The following is a 20,994-nucleotide window of genomic DNA, read 5'->3' as shown; positions in this document are numbered from 1 at the left end:
GATTTAACTTTTTAACATCTTAGTTGGAAATGGCTCGTTACATAACGTGAAATGAAAAAGGGTGAGGTGTCAAAATCTGAACAAAGCATTTTGGTTCAAAAATGTAGGCTTTCCGAATTTTGCTTCATAAGCAATTGACTTTTGTGAGTAGGTGTTTTATTTCATGCTGGAACAAGATATTCTAGTTGCTGTATTCTTAAAGCAGAATTTCCCTCAAAGTGAGGATTCCAAGTTCTGTACTGCTCTAAGCACTAGTTCTTGCCGTCTTTTGAATCTGATAGCCTGCAGTGGCACAGACCAAAAGAACTTTTCAGTTGAGATATGACCAGAAAAGGCAAGAAATTTTATTTCATCTTGGGAGTCAAGAAACTGAACTTAGGCCCAAAGCAGCCTCTGAGGGACACCATATCTGCCCAAGCACAAAAATTGCTGAGCTTGTAAGGAAACTGATTGGACAGTTTGCCAATTTAGAACTTATATTACAGATATATTTTTTAGAGTGGAGAGTATCAGGAAGAGAAGGTGGCAGTCAGCTGAAGTATATTTAACCAACCAGCCAAGGGCTTCTATGGACTCACATACGGGTCGGCTTTGTGGGGCAGGCATGGATCAGCCTGAGGAGTTGCCTGGAGACAGTAAAGTGGGGTGGTCTTTCCCCATAGGGCTTACCAATGCTACTGCTCATCAAGTGATCAAAGATGTCAAAATTCATTACCTACAAGATCCACGCTCTGTGTGCACGTCTCATCAGCAGCACAATTACACTTTAAGTCTGGGAACTTAATTGATAGTTCGCTAGAAGAATATCCCATGAGAGGTCCTGGAGCAGCACAGTGCTGAACCAGAATTTTACTGACGTGCTGCTCTGCTGAGCTATTATATTTTCCCTCATGCTGCTTCTGAGCCTCAGCATCCTGGCTGCGCCACTCAAAGACCAGTTCCAAGATCATACTCTCATCAAAAGTAAGTAATAATGGAATTCATTACCTAAAAAAGTCATCAGGATTATTCAGTTAGTGATTTGTTGTCAGCCTTTAACGCAGAGATGGCACTTTAGATATGGATAACTTCCAAAACTGCATAAAATACTGTGGCCGTAAACTCCCAATGGCATTTAAAAACAAAAATTGTTGCCCTTGCAAAGCATCAACATTTTGTTCAGCGTTCCACAGTACTGGTGTTATGTTTGATAACACTTACTTCTCTTTCTCACAGACAACAGATATCCAGAATATGCAATCTAATTTACATTATCAAATACTAAACATGACACACACCTACTCATTGAAACATTTCTTCATGACCTGGTGCACTGCAATGAATGATGCTGTTTGCAGCCCTCCTCCTCCAAGCCTAGTGTTAGAAGGAAAGTAATTCTTCTCAGTCCAGGCTCCCAATGGAATGGAATAAGCTTTCAGATTTCTCAGAATCTTGGCTGGCTGAAGCTGAATTAAATATGGTAATCTAAATAGCATTTAATTTTGTACTCGCCAAAATAGGTGTCTCTTTTTAAGGGTTCTCCAATAATATTTTTAAGTATCACACTATTCATTAATAATGCTGGATAACAATGAACAAGTCAGTTATGATCGCACATCTACAGTCATCTTCCCTCATGCACAGCCCATACCCAAGGGACTGGTAGATGAGTTTCACCACCCAGATCAAAAGAACTGCTGCCCCGTGGCCCAATGCGGCTCATGGGCCAAGTGCACAGCTACCATCCCCACTGAGCCATCTCAGGCATCCCTAAATACAGGTTCTCTCCTTTTCTAACTGTTCCACTACTTCAGTCCTTGCAAATCAGCACAGGACACAGAATGGGTTACAAAATCCTTGCTAACCAATTCTCAGCCCACCTCAACCTCTTGAGTCATAAGTAACAGAGCAAGCCTTCACTCTCTTGGGCATAACTGTTTGATGAAAGCAGTAACAATTCAAAATCAATAGCAATATTCTATTTATTTCCACATGTATTGCTACAAATAGGCAACTGCCTGTAAAGGAAATTCAGCCTACTTTTGGCGACAGTTTGAACAACTTAAGATGACTATGACCTTCCCAAGCTCTTGATTCTGTTTTGTTCCATTTCCCTTTCCCCACCAAAAGGCTTCAAAGGACTATGTAGAACTAAATTAAGAACAATTTATTAGGAAAAACAAGAAGTAGCCACAAGCAACATTTCTTAAGTATGCATTTCAAAAAGCCACAGCATCAATGTAAAGAATCAAATTCATTAGAACCCCCAGAAGGTAGAGACCAGTAATGTAACCAAGCATACCAATACAGATGAGATAATAGGAAAGCTACTGAACTGAAATATGCAGCCAATTGAGTCACTTGAGGATGACTCACATGAAACCAGATCCCATATTATGAAGTAAACCTCCTATTTTAACCACATCAAAAGAACAATGTACTTTTGATAGATCAATTAAATAGCTATTGCTATAAAAAAGTAACTGAAGCAGATTCATTTGGCTTCAAACGTCAGATCTACTGAGTTGAATTTAAAATGTATTAGACCAACACCTTGAAAATGAGACAAGGTTTTCTAAATGAATGACCTGTTTCACATCCAATTGGAAATCTAAATTAGAGTTGCAGGTGAACACAGCAAGTACATGATAGTCTCTCTTTTAATTGCAAATACCACAGACATTAATATTTTTTATTTTTAATACAGAACATTCTCCTCTTTAATATATAGTTCAGACATTAAAATGAGGAACATGAAAAACAAATAAAAGCTTAAAATTTGGCCCCTAATTTATAACAATGGAGATTTGGGGGTGAGTGTAGGACAAAACTGCCACAGTAGCAGCATTCACTGCATAATTCAATGCTTCATAAAGAAATTTTTAAAAAATCAACCAGATCAATTGAGGTGTTCCAAGTTAAAGCATATTTATACAACTGCAAGAATACATCGAACTCCTAGGAAGTGAGAAAAGGCAGATAGGCCTCAAGCATCATTTGACCTGCGTTAATTATTCCACATGTACACAACTGTTTGCCCCATGCTATAAGACATCTGATCTAGAAAGACAATCATAGAATCATTTCATAGAACCATAGAACACCAGTTTGGGAGGGACCTCAAGGATCATCTGATCCAACCTTTTTGGCAAAAGACAAGATGGCCCAGCACCCTGTCCAGCCAAATCTTAAAAGTTCCCCAACATTGGGGAATCCACTTCCATGAGGGAGAATATTACAAAAGCCGATTGTTCTCATTGTGAAAAATTTCCCTCTCCTCCAAGAACCTTATGAAGTTCAAGGTCAATCAAATCAATATTAGCTGTGTTAATATTCAACTGTATATTGTATTATTGTCCTTAGACCTTCAGAAATTTTAGTTCTTATTATGAAAGTTTGATTGAATATCTGCCTTGGCTTCATAACAAAAGTTGAGGAAAGATGAGGGATGGAGAAAACAGGCAAGTAGATAATTAGTGCATACAGGAAAAAGACAAGGAATAACATGTAAAAGAGACTAAAGAACAACGTGAGGAAAACTGAAACACAAGGAATAGTCTGACTGAGAGCCAGAGGTAGACACAGCAGGGTGGACAAGACTTAGGGAGGGGGAAAATGGAACAGGGCTGAGAAGTCCAGTATTTGAAGATTGGTATCAAGTGAGAAAAGCTAATAAAGAGTTAGGAAGGGGGAAAAAAAAAGTGGAAGATGGGACAGGACACACAGATGCAGCAGGACTGATGCTAAAGAGAAACTTTGGAGGGAGGAAGCAAGGAGAGAGAAAATAGAAGTTTAATCTAGATGTGCAAGTACTTTTGTGTATCTAAGTTGCACTTATCCAGAGACACCTGATGACGAAGATCTTGCCCAGTCCTCTCCTAACCAATTCATACAATGACAACATCAGGCAAGGCTTTCCTATTTTCCCCAGGAGAGTTCCATACCCTGTGAGGAGAGTTGAGGCCATGGAGACACGTTCTCAGAAGCTGAGGAGACTTCAGAGCCCTGTCTTCTACCAGAAAACTCTGTCCATCCCCTGGGAGCACACAGGCTACCAATCTATGCCCAGGTGATGCCAGTTTGTGCTGGCTTTCTATCCAGTTAAGATGCACTCAAAGAGATCACAAGTATTGCTAGTAAGTATATACATAAGCCTCTGAACTTCTGTAGTCGGAATCCAAAACATTCAGCTCACTCAGGAGCTTCTGAATAACCTCCATGACCATGTGGGAATTAATGATCTCAGTTTTAATTAAGAAGCCATTTGCCACCATTTTTCAACTACTTCACATATGGAATCTAATACTTCCTTTGTGAACAACATTTATTTGACACCCAGACTTTACATCTTTTCATCCAATTATTGCCTGGCCACATTTGTAAAGTGCTGCCTTTTGCATTTAAGGAAAGGGTATGAAAGCCACCAACCTCTGAAAACCAGAGACACACCTTTATCTCGGCACAAAATAAAATATGCTGTCTCCCTCTACTGGCTCTGTGTTAAATCAAACCAGGAGGAGAAAAAGAAAAACTAGGAAGCTAATGCTTATTGTTATCTTAGAGAATTCTGTAGAGGAGGCAATGCTGAAATAGCAGAAGAATAATACTTGCTTTTAATCAGTTTCTAAACAAGTATTACAACAAAGAATACTATGAGTCTTTCTGAACATAGCACGAGACACATTTAAAGTTGTCATAGGAACCTAGCACCATAGCTGCACAACACAAAATTGATGATCTTTTTGTGACATTTTCTACAAAAATTATTTCTCCACTAAAAATACAAGAGAATATTAATGAACCTTTTGTGAATATAACTTCAGCTACTTTCATATTGAATCAGATTTAAGCATTCATGCTTACTTATAGCCAGACTGAGTTACAATTGAGCTGAATTATTTTACTTATAAATCATTCATAGATAATACATGTGTGGGAGGTTTTGTTTTGTTTTGTTTGTTTGTTTTACTAAAATGGCAGGCAACCAAAATTTGTGATTCAAGGAACTTCTTGTTTGTAATTTGATCAGTCAAAATACATTTACTAATATAAGCAAGATGTCACTGTATAAAATACAGGAAAAAAAAGAAAAGAATGAGATGTCTTCTGCATATTCTTTAGATGATTGCTGCAAAGCCTTTATTTATTTTTTTTACTGAGCGCTGCTTTTCTCAAATGATATAATGAAGTGCATAAAACACTCTGTTTTCTAAGATAGATTTGAAATAGTTCACAGTGCTACTGAACAAACTTATATCGTGTTACTCCAACTAAGTCAAAATCGCAAGAGTAAGAGAAGTGTGTGCCCAGAAGCCATGTTTGCCAGTCGGACATCACTGTGATTTCTCTCTTACTGCTTTTCTTCACTGGAGTATTTTATTTAAATTTGAGTAAAAAATGGTTATTAAAATGAAACTGGTCAGCACAGCGTACTGCTTTTAGCATGTATCGAACAGAACAACTTATCCTCCCTCAACTGAGCCGTAGCCATTCATGCTTCTGAACAAAATGCATTTCACTCTGCAGTGAATTTTGTTTTCTATGGTAATACCTATTTGTATGCAAAACATACGTCACCTGCTGGGGATAAGAGTCAACAGTATAATGTGAAAGACGGCAAGTTATGAAGTCATCCTGGCAACAGTTCCTCCACATTTACTCTATCCACTCAGGAGTTCAAATGCTGCATCATTTTTTCATCAGAAAATAAAGGATCAAATTTATCAGCCTTATACATGCCTAACTAGCTGAAGTTACCACTAGAACTGAATTTGTCAGACAGTATTCAAAAAGGGTCTGACAAAGCCAGAATCAAGCATCAAGACAGAATTTCCATCTTTTCCTGAAAAGGTATTTGTTTGCAATTGGTCTGTACAGATTGCTTAAAGGTAGCATTCAAACATCTGAATGTGAACTGAAGCTTAATTTAGAACTAAAGTTCTTCCTCAACATAGAAATTTCATTATATGTGGGGAATAAAAATTCCCAGTGCGGCAATAGCATAAATATACCTTGAAACTCTATATGAAATCAGTTGAAGAATAACTTATATTTTGAAATGTTAGAATAAATTATAATGCAACTTCAAGACATTTTAATTTGCCACTAAAAATATACTTCAAAAGAAAAAAAATATTATAACAATTCTTCCATACTTGATAAAGATTTTAGTACCACAGGACATCACAATGTTATTGCTGTACATGAAAGCACATTATAAAGCTTTACGACATATAACATTATATTGCAAGTACATACTTAAATCAGAAAAAGCTGTGACAACGAAAACTTCTACAAATTAATAATAATGTTTTTAATATTTAAGAATGAGAGGGCAGTCCACAGAAAATCTAGTTTCCAAGGGCTCTAGTGGGCAGAAAAATTCTCATACATTTTGGGGTGGAAGGGAAGCATGTATTTTTTTCATGTTCCATCACATTAACTGCTCTTTTAAAAGTTAAAACAAGAGAAAATAAATTGTTCCACTGTTAGCATAACAATATTGCTGAGGCTTTAGGACTTAACTACAGACTCAGCAGCTGCACTTCTCAAGCTACTCTAAGCAATCAACTTCTCCTGTGCATCTATTTCTACTGCCCTCTGCAGAAAATGGAAACAGGGAACTGTTACAGAAAAGAAAAAAGTAATTATCTTGCCAGATCACTTGTCCAGTTTGATTCATTATATCCCATACAAGGGTTCCTACTACTACCACTACACAGGAAATAATACAAAGGCAAGAATGAATAGCTGGAGGTAAGACAACAAGTTGTGCCTGCCTTTGGACAGCTTTTGATCAAATATTGCCTCGAAGGCACAATTATCAAGAAATGTAAAGTGTACATCCTACAGCAAAAGTTTATTCCTGCATTCTCTGTATAGTGCTAGTACATTTATAGTGAGCAATAAAAACATGGTCTCAATCTATCCCAAAGTAACTGAAGTTATCAGGAGTCATTCAGCAATTCACAGTACCTTTGGCTTAGATCTTAAAGCATAAATAACTAAGCTTTTAGTGCCCTGGAATACATACATCTGGATTTTCAAAAATACAAGCTGAAAATCAATACGAGATAAATATGCTACGTAAGTAATAAAAATATCTTACTTAAAGAGATGTAATATACAAACCCACAGATACAGTCTTCAAAAACCTCCATGGACATGAATGGATATCAGGCAATAAACTGCATTACTTTAAAACTTCAGCTTTCTGAGTTTTTACTAGCACATTTTAAACATAATGCCACATTAATTTAAGTGTAAAATAGTACCTGAAATTTCTAAAAACACATTCATATATAGATGCAATCCTATATGCCTTTCAGTCAATAGGTTTTTACCTAACAAATGAGGCTGGGATGCTCAGACCTTCAGAATCTATAGTCAAATCATCTAAATACTTAAACACATACAAAATCCAAGTAGTCTCATTTTAAATGAGACTAGAGTATATGCTTAAGTGTTAATGGCACAGAGGACTCAATTATCAAGCTGATGTTGAGAAAGAAACAGAATAGGTGAGAACAAGAAATATGGTTACACAGTGCATGACAGCCAAGAACTTTCATGCTAGTTTTAAATAAAACAAAGGAACACTTTAAAACACTTAATGTTTCACAGTGATATACAAACCCTTAACTAAACTACATTAGCACATGCCACTACAGTAAGATTCTTTTAATAAAATTTCTACATGCACCTCAAAGCTCCTACAGGCATTTTTGTGAAAAGACCATGCTTTATTTACTGTACCTGAACATTTCTGTACCTGTCACGCTGCATGTTAATGAAAAAATAAGACAGGGAACATTAGGTTATTTTCACATGTCCTTTCTAAAGGTATAATTTCTATTTATTTTTACATACGGCATTCATGCAGTTTCACTTTAGCAGAGCTAACAAAAGCACTTCAGCCTATCTTTAGATGACAACTTTGCCAAGTCAAATAAAAAGGTTTCACTGTGCTGGAAGAAAAGGCTAAACAATTAAAGAACAACATTTCTCTTCCTTCCCATATACCCCCTCTGAAACCCCAAAAAACACAGGTGCTGATGAAGAGATTTGAGGGAAGTGGGTTTGTTTTTAGTAATACTCTTTGTCTTACATCAACTTGATATAAAGGAGTTACACTCCTTTCTAACAATGCTCCTGGAAGACAATCACATATGCTGACTATAGTTTCCAGTTCTAACATCTCCTTTATAATCATACAAAACCACACAGTTAAACACAGTACACACACCAAAAAATTGAGCTTGGGCTTCCTGTGAATTAAAGCTGAAAGGCCTGGCAGGCAATATACAGTAAGTCCACCGCACCAACACACAAAGCGGAGGCTATGGCACCATTCCTAGCTGAGCTAGTTGAACTTTGCCTGTTCCCAGGTGCCACTGACATCACTGGAAGCCACTCATATCTAAGGAATAGCATAGCCTGGCCTCTTGACTTTAAATCAAGTGTGAGGACTTAATTGAAATACTGCCCACATTAATGAAATAAATGGGTTACACTAGTACACACACGCACAAAAAGTACTTACTTCGTTTCTGGGAAACTGCCTGTAAACAAGCTGTGACGATATCGCAGTTCTTCTGGACTTTATGTACAAGTCTGTCCTTCTGCTTCAGAAGACGAAGCAACTTTGCTGATTGAACAGAAATTCTATAATTCAGTTCTCGTTTTATAGTTTTTAATTCATCGACATCTGCCAATAAACAGAGAAAATAACTTCGGTACAGAGTGAAACATGAGCAAACAGCTTATTGTAGTTGACATGCAAAGGGACTTCCCCACAGACATTTACATATACAAACGTACAAATTACAAGTTCTTTTGTCTGGGATAATTCCCAATCATAAATATTTTCAGGATCTAAGCCAAAGTCTTTTAATTTTGTTTTAAACTCTAGTACTTTAATTTATTGCACAGTGTATGAATCTTAGTAATTATACTGTCATAAATTGGAAACATCATGACAGATGTAGCTAGAATATGCCCATAGCACTGTAACCAGGGAGTGTAGTTTAAATACAGTACCTTCCAGAAGCTGCCTATGGAAAATGTACATGGGGAATAAACAGATGGTAACAGACAAAGGAACATTTTCAAGAAGCTGCCTGAAAAGCTTGACATGCAGCTCCGAGGTGAGCTCTAAGTGGGGAACTCCACTGAGATGCAAACAAAGTGGCTTCAGTCACAGCCTCAACTATTTCCACTCATCAGTCACAGTGCCACCAGATCCCCTTAGCTCACCAAAATGGCTCAGCTTATGTCTAATATGCCTGTTGTCCTTCATGTAGTGGGCTTCAGGTCCAGGAAAAAAATGAGTTTTCGAGCAGATGACTAAACACACTAATTTTTTGAGTACTCGGTGCTGTTCTCAGAGGCACACCCCCCGGTCAAAGCTTGGGTCATGTCTATTAGATTCTGAACTGCAAGAGCTGTGAGTTTTGTGGCTCTCAGAACCCTAACCCTCATGGCAGCTTGGTCCTTGGGCTCAGGTCCCCACATGCATGGGTGGCCCAGATGAGAAAGGTGTGGAGGGAGTGGTGTAGGTGCAGTGCCATGCTCCCCTTGGCATGCCTTTTGCACCCCAGCATCCCTGGAGCTGCAAGCTTTGTGGCTCTAACCCCAGCCCTAAGTATTCCCTGCCACAGCCTGGTGCAACTTGCCACCAGCAACATAACAGCTTGCTGTTGTTCCCTGTGGGTAAGTTTTCAAGTGGTATCACTTTAAATCCAATTGTGCCTCCCTGATGCTGGAAGAAAAATCAATTAAAAAAAAAAAATCCATACTTGGGTAACCTGATCCAGTGAGAAAAATATGTATGCATTCAGAAAAAGGTATTATTAGTGGAACGGTGAACAGCTCAGCTCGTATGGCAGAACTTGTTCAATAATTCTGTAGAGCTTGAAGAAAATGACAAATTAGGTTGAAATGACAATCAATCATGCAATACTAAAGAGCAAAGAATGACCGCAAGGAAAAAGAGCCACTTGAAAAACAGTCCTGTATTTTGTCATCTCCACCTTGTTTCAGCACCCCAATCACTGGTAACAGGCAAGGCAATTTAAAACCACATCTATGGATTTTGAGAGCAAACAAATTATGTTGTATTCCTACTGACTTAGCCAGTTACCACAACAGTGAGCTGAATTGCATTTTTTCCCACTCACACCGATTGGCCGTCTCTGGAAACACAATTACCTTTGCAGCAAAATTAATTCATTTAAATTCTACAAAATATATTCCTGAACAAGCAAATTTATTGTTGAGTCCCAGATTGCCACAGGACACGCAGAAGCACATGAGCTGTATCTCTTAACATCCAGATGGCACATCACCTCATTAAGAAGCCAAATATGGAAACAGAAAACTGCACAGGTCTAAAAAACAGGCACATTTATTCACCTCTGGCTTTTTTTCCTTGTCAAAAACAAGAATGATTTGACATCAGGAGATGAGAGGCCTTTGTACAGCCCTCCTCATGGGGTCAGCTTCGAGTTGCAAGTTTCATCTTTTCACAAACATTCAGTATTATGGCTACTTCACTTTCATAAGAATTATTTAATAGTTTCATTTAGATTTTGCCTAGTTGACTATTGCATTTATATTTTTATTACACTTCCCCCCAACCCCCCAGAAGACATGCTTACCTAAAAACAAGCTTTACAATTGTCAGGTTTAGTTTAAGTCTGTTTCCCCAAAAACAAGACAGGGTTTTATATTAATTTTTGCTCCAAAAGATTTTACTTTTTTACATATATAGCTGCCTGGACACTATTTAAATTGACTTCTTAAATGAACTGTAACTAAGGCTTATTTTTGGAGTAGGGTTTATATTCCTAGCATCCTCAACAATCCTGAAAAATCATGCTAGGGCTTATTTTCGGGAAAACAGTGTATGACTAAAAGGACCTGAAAAAAATGACTACCTCTTATGGCACAGTATGTGTAGCATCTCTTCTAGTTTAAGAAAAAAAAATAGCAAAAGGAAAGGAAAGGAAAAAAGAAAAAAAAAAGAAGAAAGAAAAAGAAAAAGAAAAAGAAAAAGAAAAAGAAAAAGAAAAAGAAAAAGAAAAAGAAAAAGAAAAAGAAAAAGAAAAAGAAAAAGAAAAAGAAAAAGAAAAGAAAAAGAAAAGAAAAAGAAAAAGAAAAGAAAAAGAAAAAGAAAAGAAAGAAAAGAGAAAAGACAGCTGGTCATTGATTTGTTACTGTAAGTTAAGAAAAGCACTGATCTTAAAGGACAACAGCTTGTGTCATCAGTCACAGAACGACTGGTAGCAGGTGACCGTCTTTTTGCTGCCATTGCACCGAGACCGAAGGAGGAGGGAGGAGCACAGAGATCCGGGTTTGGCGGAGACCCCAGCTAAGTGTGCAGGAGCTTCTGGGAGAGACGGCCACGAGTAAAGGCTACGAGAACAAACGACGAGGGACAGATGTAGGCACAGAGGCAGCACAGAGGGCACTGTAACTTCTCGGCAGGACTCCCTTGCAGGCAGAGAGGAGGAAAGCGAGGCGACAGGGGCAGCTCCCAGCCCAGACAGAGCCCAGGGCAGCGGGCAGGGCAAGGCAGGCAGGGTGGGCTGTACCTTTCAGTCGCAGGTACTTGACCTGGCTCGGTCGCTGCTGCAGATCCTGGAGGACACGGGAGCGGGCGCTGCCCGCGGGGGCGGCCGCCTCGGCAGCTCTGTAGAGCTCGGTGAGCAGCCCGCTCACCAGCGACGAGGTGCGGCTGGACCGGCCGCTGCCCGGACCCTCCTCATCCTCGTCCTCCTCGGCCAGGCTGTCGGCGCTGCTGCCCGCCCTGCCGCCCAGCCCGGGCTCCCCCACCTCCATGTTCCGCAGCCGCCGGCAGCGCCGAGTTCCGGGCTCGGCCCGTTCCACAGCGAGACGCGGGGGGAGGGCACGCAGGGAAAGGAGGCGCGAGAGCTGCGTGGTAGTGGCCGGTGGCGGGCGGGGGGGCGGCGTTGCACCTGCCGAGGGGCGGGGAGGGCGGGCTGGCCCCGCCTCGGCTCACGGCGGCGACCCCGAGGCTGGTCCGACGTGCGGCTGCACTGGGGTGATCCCCGTCCTGATGTTTGCCCCGCTCCTGCTTCCTCCCCGGTCTGGTTCTGTTCACGCCGGCTAAACATGAGCCAGCAGTGTGCCCAGGTGGCCAAAAATGCCAACAGCATCCTGGCTTGCATCAAGAATCGTGTGGCCAGCAGGGCTAGGGAAATGATCATCCCACTGTACTCGGCGCTCGAATCCTGTGTTCAGTTTTAGGCCTCTCACTACAAGAAAGACATTATGGTGCTGGAGCGAGTTCAGAGGAGGGCGAGGAGGTTGCTGAGGGGTCTGGAGAGTCTTTACAACTTCCTGAAATGAGATTGTAGCATGGAGGGCGCTGGTCTCTTCTCCCAAGTAGCGAGTGATAGGTCGAGAGGAAATGGCCTCAAATTGTGCCAGGGGAGGTTTAGATTGGATATCAGGAAACATTTATTCACGGGAAGGGTTGTGAAGCACTGGAACAGGCTGCCCAGGGAAGTGGTGGAGTCACCATCCCTGGAGGTGTTTAAAAGACACATAAACGAAGTTCTTAGGGACACGGTTTAGCACTAGAGTTAGGTTATAGTTGGACTCGATGATGTTGAGGGTCTCTTCCAACCAAGATGATTCTATGATTTTACACACTGTGCCTCCTCAAAGGAAGGCCGAGACGAAGGTATGAGAAATGTAGGGCATAACTTCAGTGATGTAACCGTGAGACTGTAATTACGCTGCTGTAAATCACCGTAAAACAACGTGTAAAACAGAGTTGATGACAGGGTTCGTATGGCCACCGGAGCTGGGTGCAGCCGAGGTCTGGCTGAGGGAGCTGTGCCGCTGCCGCACCGTGCGATGCCCGCAGCCCGAGCGCTGCGCTGGGTAACGCCGCCGCGGCTGCAGCCTCACCCCGGAGCTGCCCCGGCGCGCCGCCCGCCTGCGCCACGGACAGAGCCCGCCGCAGCGCCCGGGCTGCCGCTGTCGCGGGTGTCTGAAGTGCCCAGCGCTCCCCGTGCCCCCACTGTTCTCCTTGTCTGTTCCCGCCTTCTGGTTTTCCTCAATATCGATAACGCATTTTCCTTCAATTTGACGATTAATTGGCCGGGACAAACGAAGGCGACGGCACTGCGGGCGGGCCAGAGGTGTTTCCCCTGACCGACGGGGTCAGCGTGGCGGCCTCGGGTGACTAACGACCGGAATTTGGTAACAAAACGCGGTATTTTACAACTAAACAGCTCCCCCTCAGAACAAACGCTGAGGGACAGCGGCGGCAAGGGGCCCCCGCTCCCGCCCCCCACCCCCAAGCAACGGCTTCCCCAGCGCGCGGGAAGTGGGCGGGGACACGCCACAGGGGGCGGGGCCAACCGGCGGCACCGGGGAGGGCGGGGAGCAGGCGGGGCGTAGGCGGGGCGGCTCCCCGCCGGGCCACGTGACACCGCCCCGTGCCCCCCCCGCCGCTCTCCCGGGTCATATGCCGGGGGCGGGGCGGGCCCGCGCGCTGCTCCTCAGGGCTCTGCCGGTGGCCCCACCGGCGCTCGTCTCGTCGCGGGGTCGAGCGGTACCGGCTTCTTCCGTCCCTCCGCCCGGCGGCTCGCCCGTCCTCTCCACTGCGCCATGTCCCCCGCCATGGTAGCCCGGGGGCTGGCGCTGGCCGCGCTGCTGGTGCTGAGCCCCGCGGGGGCAGCCCGGCAGGCGCGGAGGCCCAACGTGGTGCTCATCCTCACGGACGACCAGGACGTCTGCCTGGGCGGCATGGTAACCCCGTGGCTCCTCGGCCCGCGGCCTCCCGTGGGCCCGTCCGCGAGGGGAGCGGGAGGGGCGGTGTCGTGCGTGGGGCCGGTGGGAGCGTTGCGAGGGGCCTCGCCGAGCCTCGCCCGCCCGCCGAGCTTGCACAGCCCGGTGTGGGCTGGGGGCAGCCGGGAGAGGGCCCGGCCTGAGGTGAGGGTCGCTCTGGCCCTGAGGAGCGGCGGCCTGGGCCTGGGGTGAGAAGCGGTGAGCCCGGGCTCAGCCCGGAGCCGGGGACACGTTGTCCCTCTGTGGCCTCAGCCCGAGTCGCGCCGCGGTCCCCGCGGGGCCGCTGCGGGGAGTGTCGCGGTGGGGCTTCCTCAGGCGAGCGAAGTGGCTCCGGAAAGCCACCGAGGCTCAGGTGGGTTTGGGCTGGGGCTTTTCCAGTGCAGCCCCTGCAGCTGCAGGTGGTTCCTGGAAACTCCCCGTGCTTCTGCTCTCTGGGCTGACTTGCGTAACCACGGTCCTGCGGGGCCCGAGTGAAAAGGCAGCTGAAGTGGCTTGCCTGGGATATGTCTAAAAGCTGTGGTACTGGTAGGCCTTCATATGGCTTCTTCACCTCCCATGCTTTGCCTTGCATCCTTACATTTTTAGTTGATTTCCTTTTGGTACTTTTCCTCCAGACCCCCCTAAAGAAGACCAATGCTCTTATTGCGCAGATGGGAATAACCTTCCTAAATGCAGTAAGTGTTAATGTTAACTCGTAGAACTTCTGAGGTGTGTGCCTTTGTGTAGTTTGTGCTTTAGGTAATCTAAAATCTCAAAGCTGGTCATAGTTTTATGAAGTCTGTACATATGTGTGTGGGTTTTTTTAATTCAGTCTCTTAATTACTTTTAGGTCTCAAAATGAATATACTTCAAGGTCTTGTTTAGAATCCGAGAGGCAAAGTTTCGCTTCCTAAAAGCACTTGTGCTGACTTCCTTAAGCAGTAAAGTAAAACTGTATAATTTTAATGTTTTTACTATAAACTGAGAAGTATTAGAGGAAGCTGCTTAAAACATTCTGCTTCCTGCATGCTGAAAACTCACTTCACTCTTTTCATATTCTATTGCCATGGCTGAAATAACGGAGTGAATCAACTTTCCAGCAGTATTTTAATGGTTACTTGCTGCTGTGTAAGAACCACATCTAATCTGGGGGCAGGGGTTGAATGGCATATGCTGCAGAAACCTTTAACCAGTTTCATGTGCAGCTTTTCACTAGTGAAAATACTTGGGATGTATTCTGTGTGTCCAGAAAGAAGTGTGCTTTAATGTTGGTGAATTTGTTAACCTACCAGCTGATATTTCGAAACTATAAGTTTTGAGGAAAAATTGTTTTACGAAGTCAGTCACGTTTATCTCTTCATCCTGTTTTTCCAGTACGTTCCCAGTGCACTTTGCTGTCCCAGTCGAGCTAGCATTTTAACAGGAAAATATCCACACAATCATCATGTTGTCAATAACACTCTGGAAGGAAACTGTAGCAGCAAGTTATGGCAGAAGATTCAAGAACCTTATACCTTCCCAGCGCTGCTCAAAACTATGTGTGGTTATCAAACATTCTTTGCTGGAAAGTACTTGAATGAGGTATTTTGTGCTTATTTTCTTACTGTTACGCAATTCATTTGCATTTGTCTGCCTTTCTAAAACCACTCAGTGATTTTTATATTTGTAGCTAATGGTGGGTCCCCAAAACGTTTAACATGGTGTTACTTGGATGAACAGTTCTATTTGCTGAGATGGAATAAATACAACGCAAAGTTCTAATCTTTAACTTCACTTGGTTAAAATCAGGTTCTGTAGGTGCCTAAACATTTAAAAAAATAACTTTGAAAGGATGATGGAATCTGAAGGCTTTTTTAGTATGTTCGGATGTGGTAATTTTTAGAAATTATTATTTTAATGACTGGGAGAAACAGATTGGCATGTGGTATTGAAGAACACCATCAAGATGGTGTGAGACTGAGCACAATGTTACAATAACATTAAAGCAAAAATTTTTCTCTCAGTATTCCTGACTAATGTATCAGAGGACTGTTTTATTTTTAGAAGTTAGTATAACTTTTTAATACAAAATGTCCACTGGGGCTGGGGATCCCATTGGGAGAACAGATATTATTGAGCTCTTTGCAGAGACTAACCAACACTGTATTATTGAATCACTTACATGTGTATGCTTTTTTTTTTCTGTTTTTAACTAAGCTGTGGTTTGTCAAAGTATACAGTAAGCTGTAAAATTCAACACCGAAAGATCAGGTATTCCTTTTGTGTGATGAAATTGTATTTGGAGCAATATGAGCTACAGGGTTCTTAACAGCATTATTTTCCTTGTATCTCTTGGTGGAAAACCATCAGTGGTATGATGGAATAATGGAACATGAATTTTCATAACCAGGCACAGATTCTGTTTCTGTTGATGTTACTGAGGCAGTTAGGGGAAGGGAAACTTATCTGGTTTCCTCTGAGCATCCCTTGACTCAGCACAGTCTCTTGTCCCTGCAGTTGGTCTTGCTGTGTAGATGGGAGAGGGCAGCCCTGAGAAAACCCCTTGTGTTGCACTGAGGCACCCTGTGTTTTGAGTTTGGCACTGATTCAGCAGCTACTTTCTTTTTTTGCTGGCTTAAAGGCTAGTTGTTGTGAATTATTTGGCACCAAAGTGACAAGAGTATTGCTTAAAGTTTGCACCCCCTTTTGGTGAAGGATAAAGGAACTTGTTGGTCTGTGCAAAATTTTCTGTAGTATCTTACGAATTGTTATTCACAAAGTCTAAGAGTGTCTTGTGGTATGTGTGGTTTTTTTAATCACCCCTCATTACCTGATGATATGTGTTTTCCAGGATCTCTGCATATTTACATGTGTGGAGTAGAAAAGGGTAAAAAAATTAAATTTTATTGGTGAATGGCAAGCTTTCAGTTACTGTCTTTCTAGTTATTTAACCCTGGTCTCTTTAACAGGCTATACATGTGGTTTTATATGCCCATATAGTTGGGTTTTTTCCATTCTGAAATTGAATTTGGCTTAATGCAGTTTCTGGCTAGTGTTGAACAAAGCACATAAATGTGAAACATAATTTCTAGCTTTTATTCATCATAATTGAAACTGTGAGTCATGGTCTTGTCTTTTTTCAGTACGGAGCAGAGGATGCAGGGGGAGTAGGTCATGTCCCTCCTGGATGGAGTTTTTGGTATGCTTTGGTATGTGACCATTCTTTCTTTAAAATACTTAAATTTGGTTGCTTTGTAATCCAACTCATGTTTGAACTTTGGTCATGAAGCAGCAGGCAAAGAGCATCTAACAACTTAATGCACGTTTTCTTCCTTTTTTCCTCAGTTGTGTATCAGATACTTGGCTTTCACAAAGGCTACTTGTACTAAGATGCCTGGGGAAAAACCCCAACTTGTAAAGCCAAAGCAATGTGGGATAATAATAATACAAGTTTTCTTGTTGGAAACCTGTTCTGAGAATTCTTGCAATGTCCTTATGACAAATGCTTATAACCTATTTGACAACTTCTTGTTGGCAGTTCATTGTGATTATTTAGAGTAATCAATGTACATACTGCTTTGTACAAATACGCACATGTCTTCTCTTTTTCACAGGAGAAAAATTCAAAGTACTACAACTACACTCTTTCGGTAAATGGCAAAGCACGAAGGCATGGTGAGAACTACAGCGTAGATTATCTGACAGATGTACTGGTAAGAAATTTTGTAACCTGTGTTACAGAAGCTGCTTATGACCAGATAATGCTTCATGCTGGGGGCTTGGGGAAGGGTGAGGATGACAATTTGTTAGGCTGCGTTAGTTCGTAAATACATGATCGTGCTGTTGTGACAGTGGGTGGGCATTAATCAGCAGAACAGGATTCTGTGTGTATTTAGAAATGACAAGTTTGTGGGTACAAGCTGTGGAGAGAAAAGGGATTCCAACTGTCCATTTGCTGGCCAGTAGCTTCGCTGAGAGGTTAATGCTGACTGCTGCGGTGTGTGAGGAACGTGATGCATGTAGGCAGTGTCTTAAATTACTTCATAGAAGGATGTATTTCATCGCAATACACACCTTCTCTAACAGATTAATTGGGCCAAGATTTCAGTGGGAAGTTATGCATGTTAAAATAACTTTACACCATGTTGTGTTTGTTAGGTATTACAATGTGTTGGTATCTTGGAATCTGTAATTAGTCAAACTGATAACTTGGAAATATCAAAGGCTCATCAGTGCTTCATAGTGTGTGAGGGCAATGTATGGACTGTGCCAAAATGCGTAGCTGACCAGGGGAGTCTTTAACCCCTTTATCCTCTTAAGGTAAAGAGAAGTAAAAATAATATACTTAAAGGAAAGTTGGAAGAGTTACTTTAGTTCTCTTGAGGCCCTGTTTAGCAAGTAATATTAGCTCAGAGGTTTGGGGTATGGGGGAAGGAGTGTTCCCCCTGCCCACCAAGCTGGAGTCTTAATTTGGCACACTATTTCGGTGTACAAGTTGGTAGTACTGGGAGCTCACATGCAGCATTCAGGAAAATTCTTCACTGAGGCGTCTTCTCATGTGGTTGATTTGTAGTCTTCCACTGACACCCAAATGAGTTTAATTCCAGTGGGTTCTTGAACACAGCTGCTTGCTAGGGACAGAACTGATTGATGTTTCTCAGGGTACTGAACAGCTGTCTGATTAAATTTAGATTTACACTGTCTAAAGCTAGATTGGAATTGATAAGCCAGAAGTGAGACTATCCTATTACTGGCATTGTACTGTCCTTTTTTTGATCCTTCAGCACTCGTAAGCATTTTGACCAACAGGTCATTGCCACATAAACCTCTTACTTGTGGTGCGTTACCTATTGATACAGCAGTGTATTTTCATTTTCAGTGTGGTGCATTCTACCTTCTGTCCATAGTTACCAAATATGTATTCAGCATTTCAGAGCTAGTGGTTGAGTTTAATTCACTTGATGGGCAGTACACAGGAGTAAAATGCTTATGCAAAGTTCCTGTGTTGCTTGATGTAATGCACAAGCTTCCTTGTCCTCACTAAGGACATCTGGGTACTTAAGTCTGGTATTAAGAATCTGAACACTCAGATCTGTCTACTGCAGTTCTGACATTGAAGTTTAAACTCCTAGCAAAACCTAAGTTGGCTACCTCTGGGAGTTTACCTACATCATACTGATTTCTGAATCAGGTTTTCAAACTTCACACAGTTCTTATCCTTTCATAACTCTGTTGTCATGTAACTGAAATCCAGCCCCACTTGCTTACATGTTGAAGGTAGGAAGAGGAGGGAATTCCTAGTGTATTGTTTCTTCTAGAGAAAGAAAAGGATATCCAAAATGGGGTATACTAATCAGACAGGAAAGGAAAATGTTGCAAAATTTTAATAGTGAAGAACTCAACAGTGAGTAATACCTTTGAAGCTTTAATTTCAAAGGCTGACCAAGGGAAGGCCAACGTGAAACTCGCAGTCTCTTCTAACTTGCTACTTGAAATTGTGTATAGGCAGAAATGAAAATGAAAGTGCAGTGAAGTGGTGTGAGTGAATAGTTTGGCACTCTCCTATGTTAGAGCTTCCAGCTTCACCAGCAGAAATGTGATACCCCTTAGGAACTAAGTGTTTGCTACAGAATGATCCTACAATATAAACAGAGGGGCTGAAAAACTTTTTCAGAACTATTGCTGTTTCTGAAGACAACTGAAACCACTAAACTGAGATCTATCAGGCAGGAGATAGCTTTTGAGAGCCTCAGAAAGGCTTAGACTTTGTTAAAGAAAGCTCCAATTTTACTTGATGAAAGCAGAGTTTAGGTGGATTTTGTTGATACTTGGAATAAGCACAAACTTTTGAGCTCTCCAGGTCTAAATAATGCAAAGATGTGAAGTAGAAAACTGTTCAGAGATGTGGGATGTATTTTTCACTTAACATGAACACACTGGATTCTTTTTATCACAAGGTGCTCTTCTGGAGACTCGTAGACGAGCAAGCAATAAGTTGCTGAAATAGTTTAAATGTTCCCAGTACTACTGAGCTCTAAATAAGTTATGAATGTCTAGTTTGGATATTTCAAATACTTGCTGTTTTCCTTTGGAGGTATGACTTTTCTTTTCCAACAAAACTGTTCACAGGCTAACATGTCATTGGACTTCCTGGAGTATAAATCTAATTTTGAGCCTTTCTTTATGATGATCTCCACCCCAGCACCACACTCCCCTTGGACAGCTGCTCCACAGTATACAAAGAGCTTTCAGAATGTCAGTGCACCAAGAAACAGCAATTTTAATATTCATGGAAAGGTAAGCTAAATATCAAGAGTCTGCTTAGATATTCTACTAGTTTATGAGAGCAGTAAGCAATGATCCTGACTTGCATATGAAGTTTAAACAGTGAGAAGAATAGGCTAATACCATGACTACTGGTTATTTGGTTATGTTAATCAGCCTTCCATGGTAAGATGTGTTTATTGTGACCTTGAATTTTTGCATACCAATATCTTGTAAATTAAAAAAAAAAAAAAACAGTAGTGGCAAAAATGATGAAGCAGTACAATGGAATTATGATTGATAAATGGGAACAAGTTAATTCTTTGTCCAATTTCCAGACTGTTCTGAAGTCCTTAAAATGTTCTTTCATCTCTCTCAGTATGTTCAGGAGAACACACAGGTAGTGGCTGCACAAAGGCTCAGGTGAAGAATGATGAGAGCTCTCTCTTTCTGTGCACATCTGCTTATCTGGGTGGGTGGTCTGTGGCTTGAGCTTATGGCAAAGCTGCCCCTAGTTGACAAGTATGTCAGGCTAACCAGAGGACTTTGTGAAATCATGAACCACAGGGCCCAGGGCCACTAAGAACTTTGAGGACTTGCCTTTCATTTGTTGAAATAAGCTGTAACCAGAGTTGCTGAGCCTAATGTTACAAGTTCACAGACATCCTTGTGAGAGGGCAGTACATTCCACTGCCAGTAAACTTGGCCAGATACGGTCCAGCTCAGGCTAATCTGCTGCTACTTGCTCTGCCAATAAGTGAAAGTCACAGTTAATCTGGTGAGATATTTTAACTTAAGGAGGTTTTGTGGGTTTGAATCAATTAGTTTAAAATATAAAACTTGCTACTGTTCAGCATTCAACTAATGCACTTCAAAACTTGCACCTAATCTTAAGTGATACTACTGCCTAAATGTCTGTCTGGAGCCCAGTGATACCTCTTTTAAGGTCACTGTGACCCATGTTGTACA

At 42.0% G+C, this 20,994-nt stretch overlaps 2 protein-coding genes across 4 annotated transcripts in view; one reads left to right on the top strand and one right to left on the bottom strand.

The window, feature by feature from the left end:
• The window catches only part of TBC1D30 (TBC1 domain family member 30), a 113,157-nt gene extending 101,302 nt beyond the window's left edge, over positions 1–11,855 (bottom strand). For all 3 annotated transcript variants that reach the window (XR_014183864.1, XM_082050632.1, XM_082050633.1), the window contains exons 1-2: positions 11,574–11,855; positions 8,522–8,686 (exon numbers count right to left, since the gene is read on the bottom strand). Coding sequence is in view for 2 of the 3 variants with exons in the window: in XM_082050632.1 (XP_081906758.1) it covers positions 8,522–8,686; positions 11,574–11,820 (412 nt within the window). In the remaining variant the exon portion in view is untranslated. The remainder of the gene's footprint in view (positions 1–8,521; positions 8,687–11,573) is intronic.
• A 1,599-nt stretch (positions 11,856–13,454) lies between these two features.
• Positions 13,455–20,994, top strand: part of GNS (glucosamine (N-acetyl)-6-sulfatase) — a 21,671-nt gene continuing 14,131 nt past the window's right edge. The window contains exons 1-6 of the mRNA XM_082043676.1: positions 13,455–13,764; positions 14,418–14,477; positions 15,157–15,363; positions 16,905–16,970; positions 17,376–17,474; positions 19,891–20,058. Of these exons, the coding sequence (XP_081899802.1) occupies positions 13,624–13,764; positions 14,418–14,477; positions 15,157–15,363; positions 16,905–16,970; positions 17,376–17,474; positions 19,891–20,058 (741 nt within the window). The 5' untranslated portion in view covers positions 13,455–13,623. The remainder of the gene's footprint in view (positions 13,765–14,417; positions 14,478–15,156; positions 15,364–16,904; positions 16,971–17,375; positions 17,475–19,890; positions 20,059–20,994) is intronic.

Source organism: Streptopelia decaocto (assembly GCF_964273445.1).
Source record: "Streptopelia decaocto genome assembly, chromosome: 1".
Lineage (NCBI taxonomy): Eukaryota > Metazoa > Chordata > Aves > Columbiformes > Columbidae > Streptopelia > Streptopelia decaocto.
Note: the sequence above shows the minus strand (reverse complement) of the source record. Positions and strands in the feature narration are given on the sequence as shown.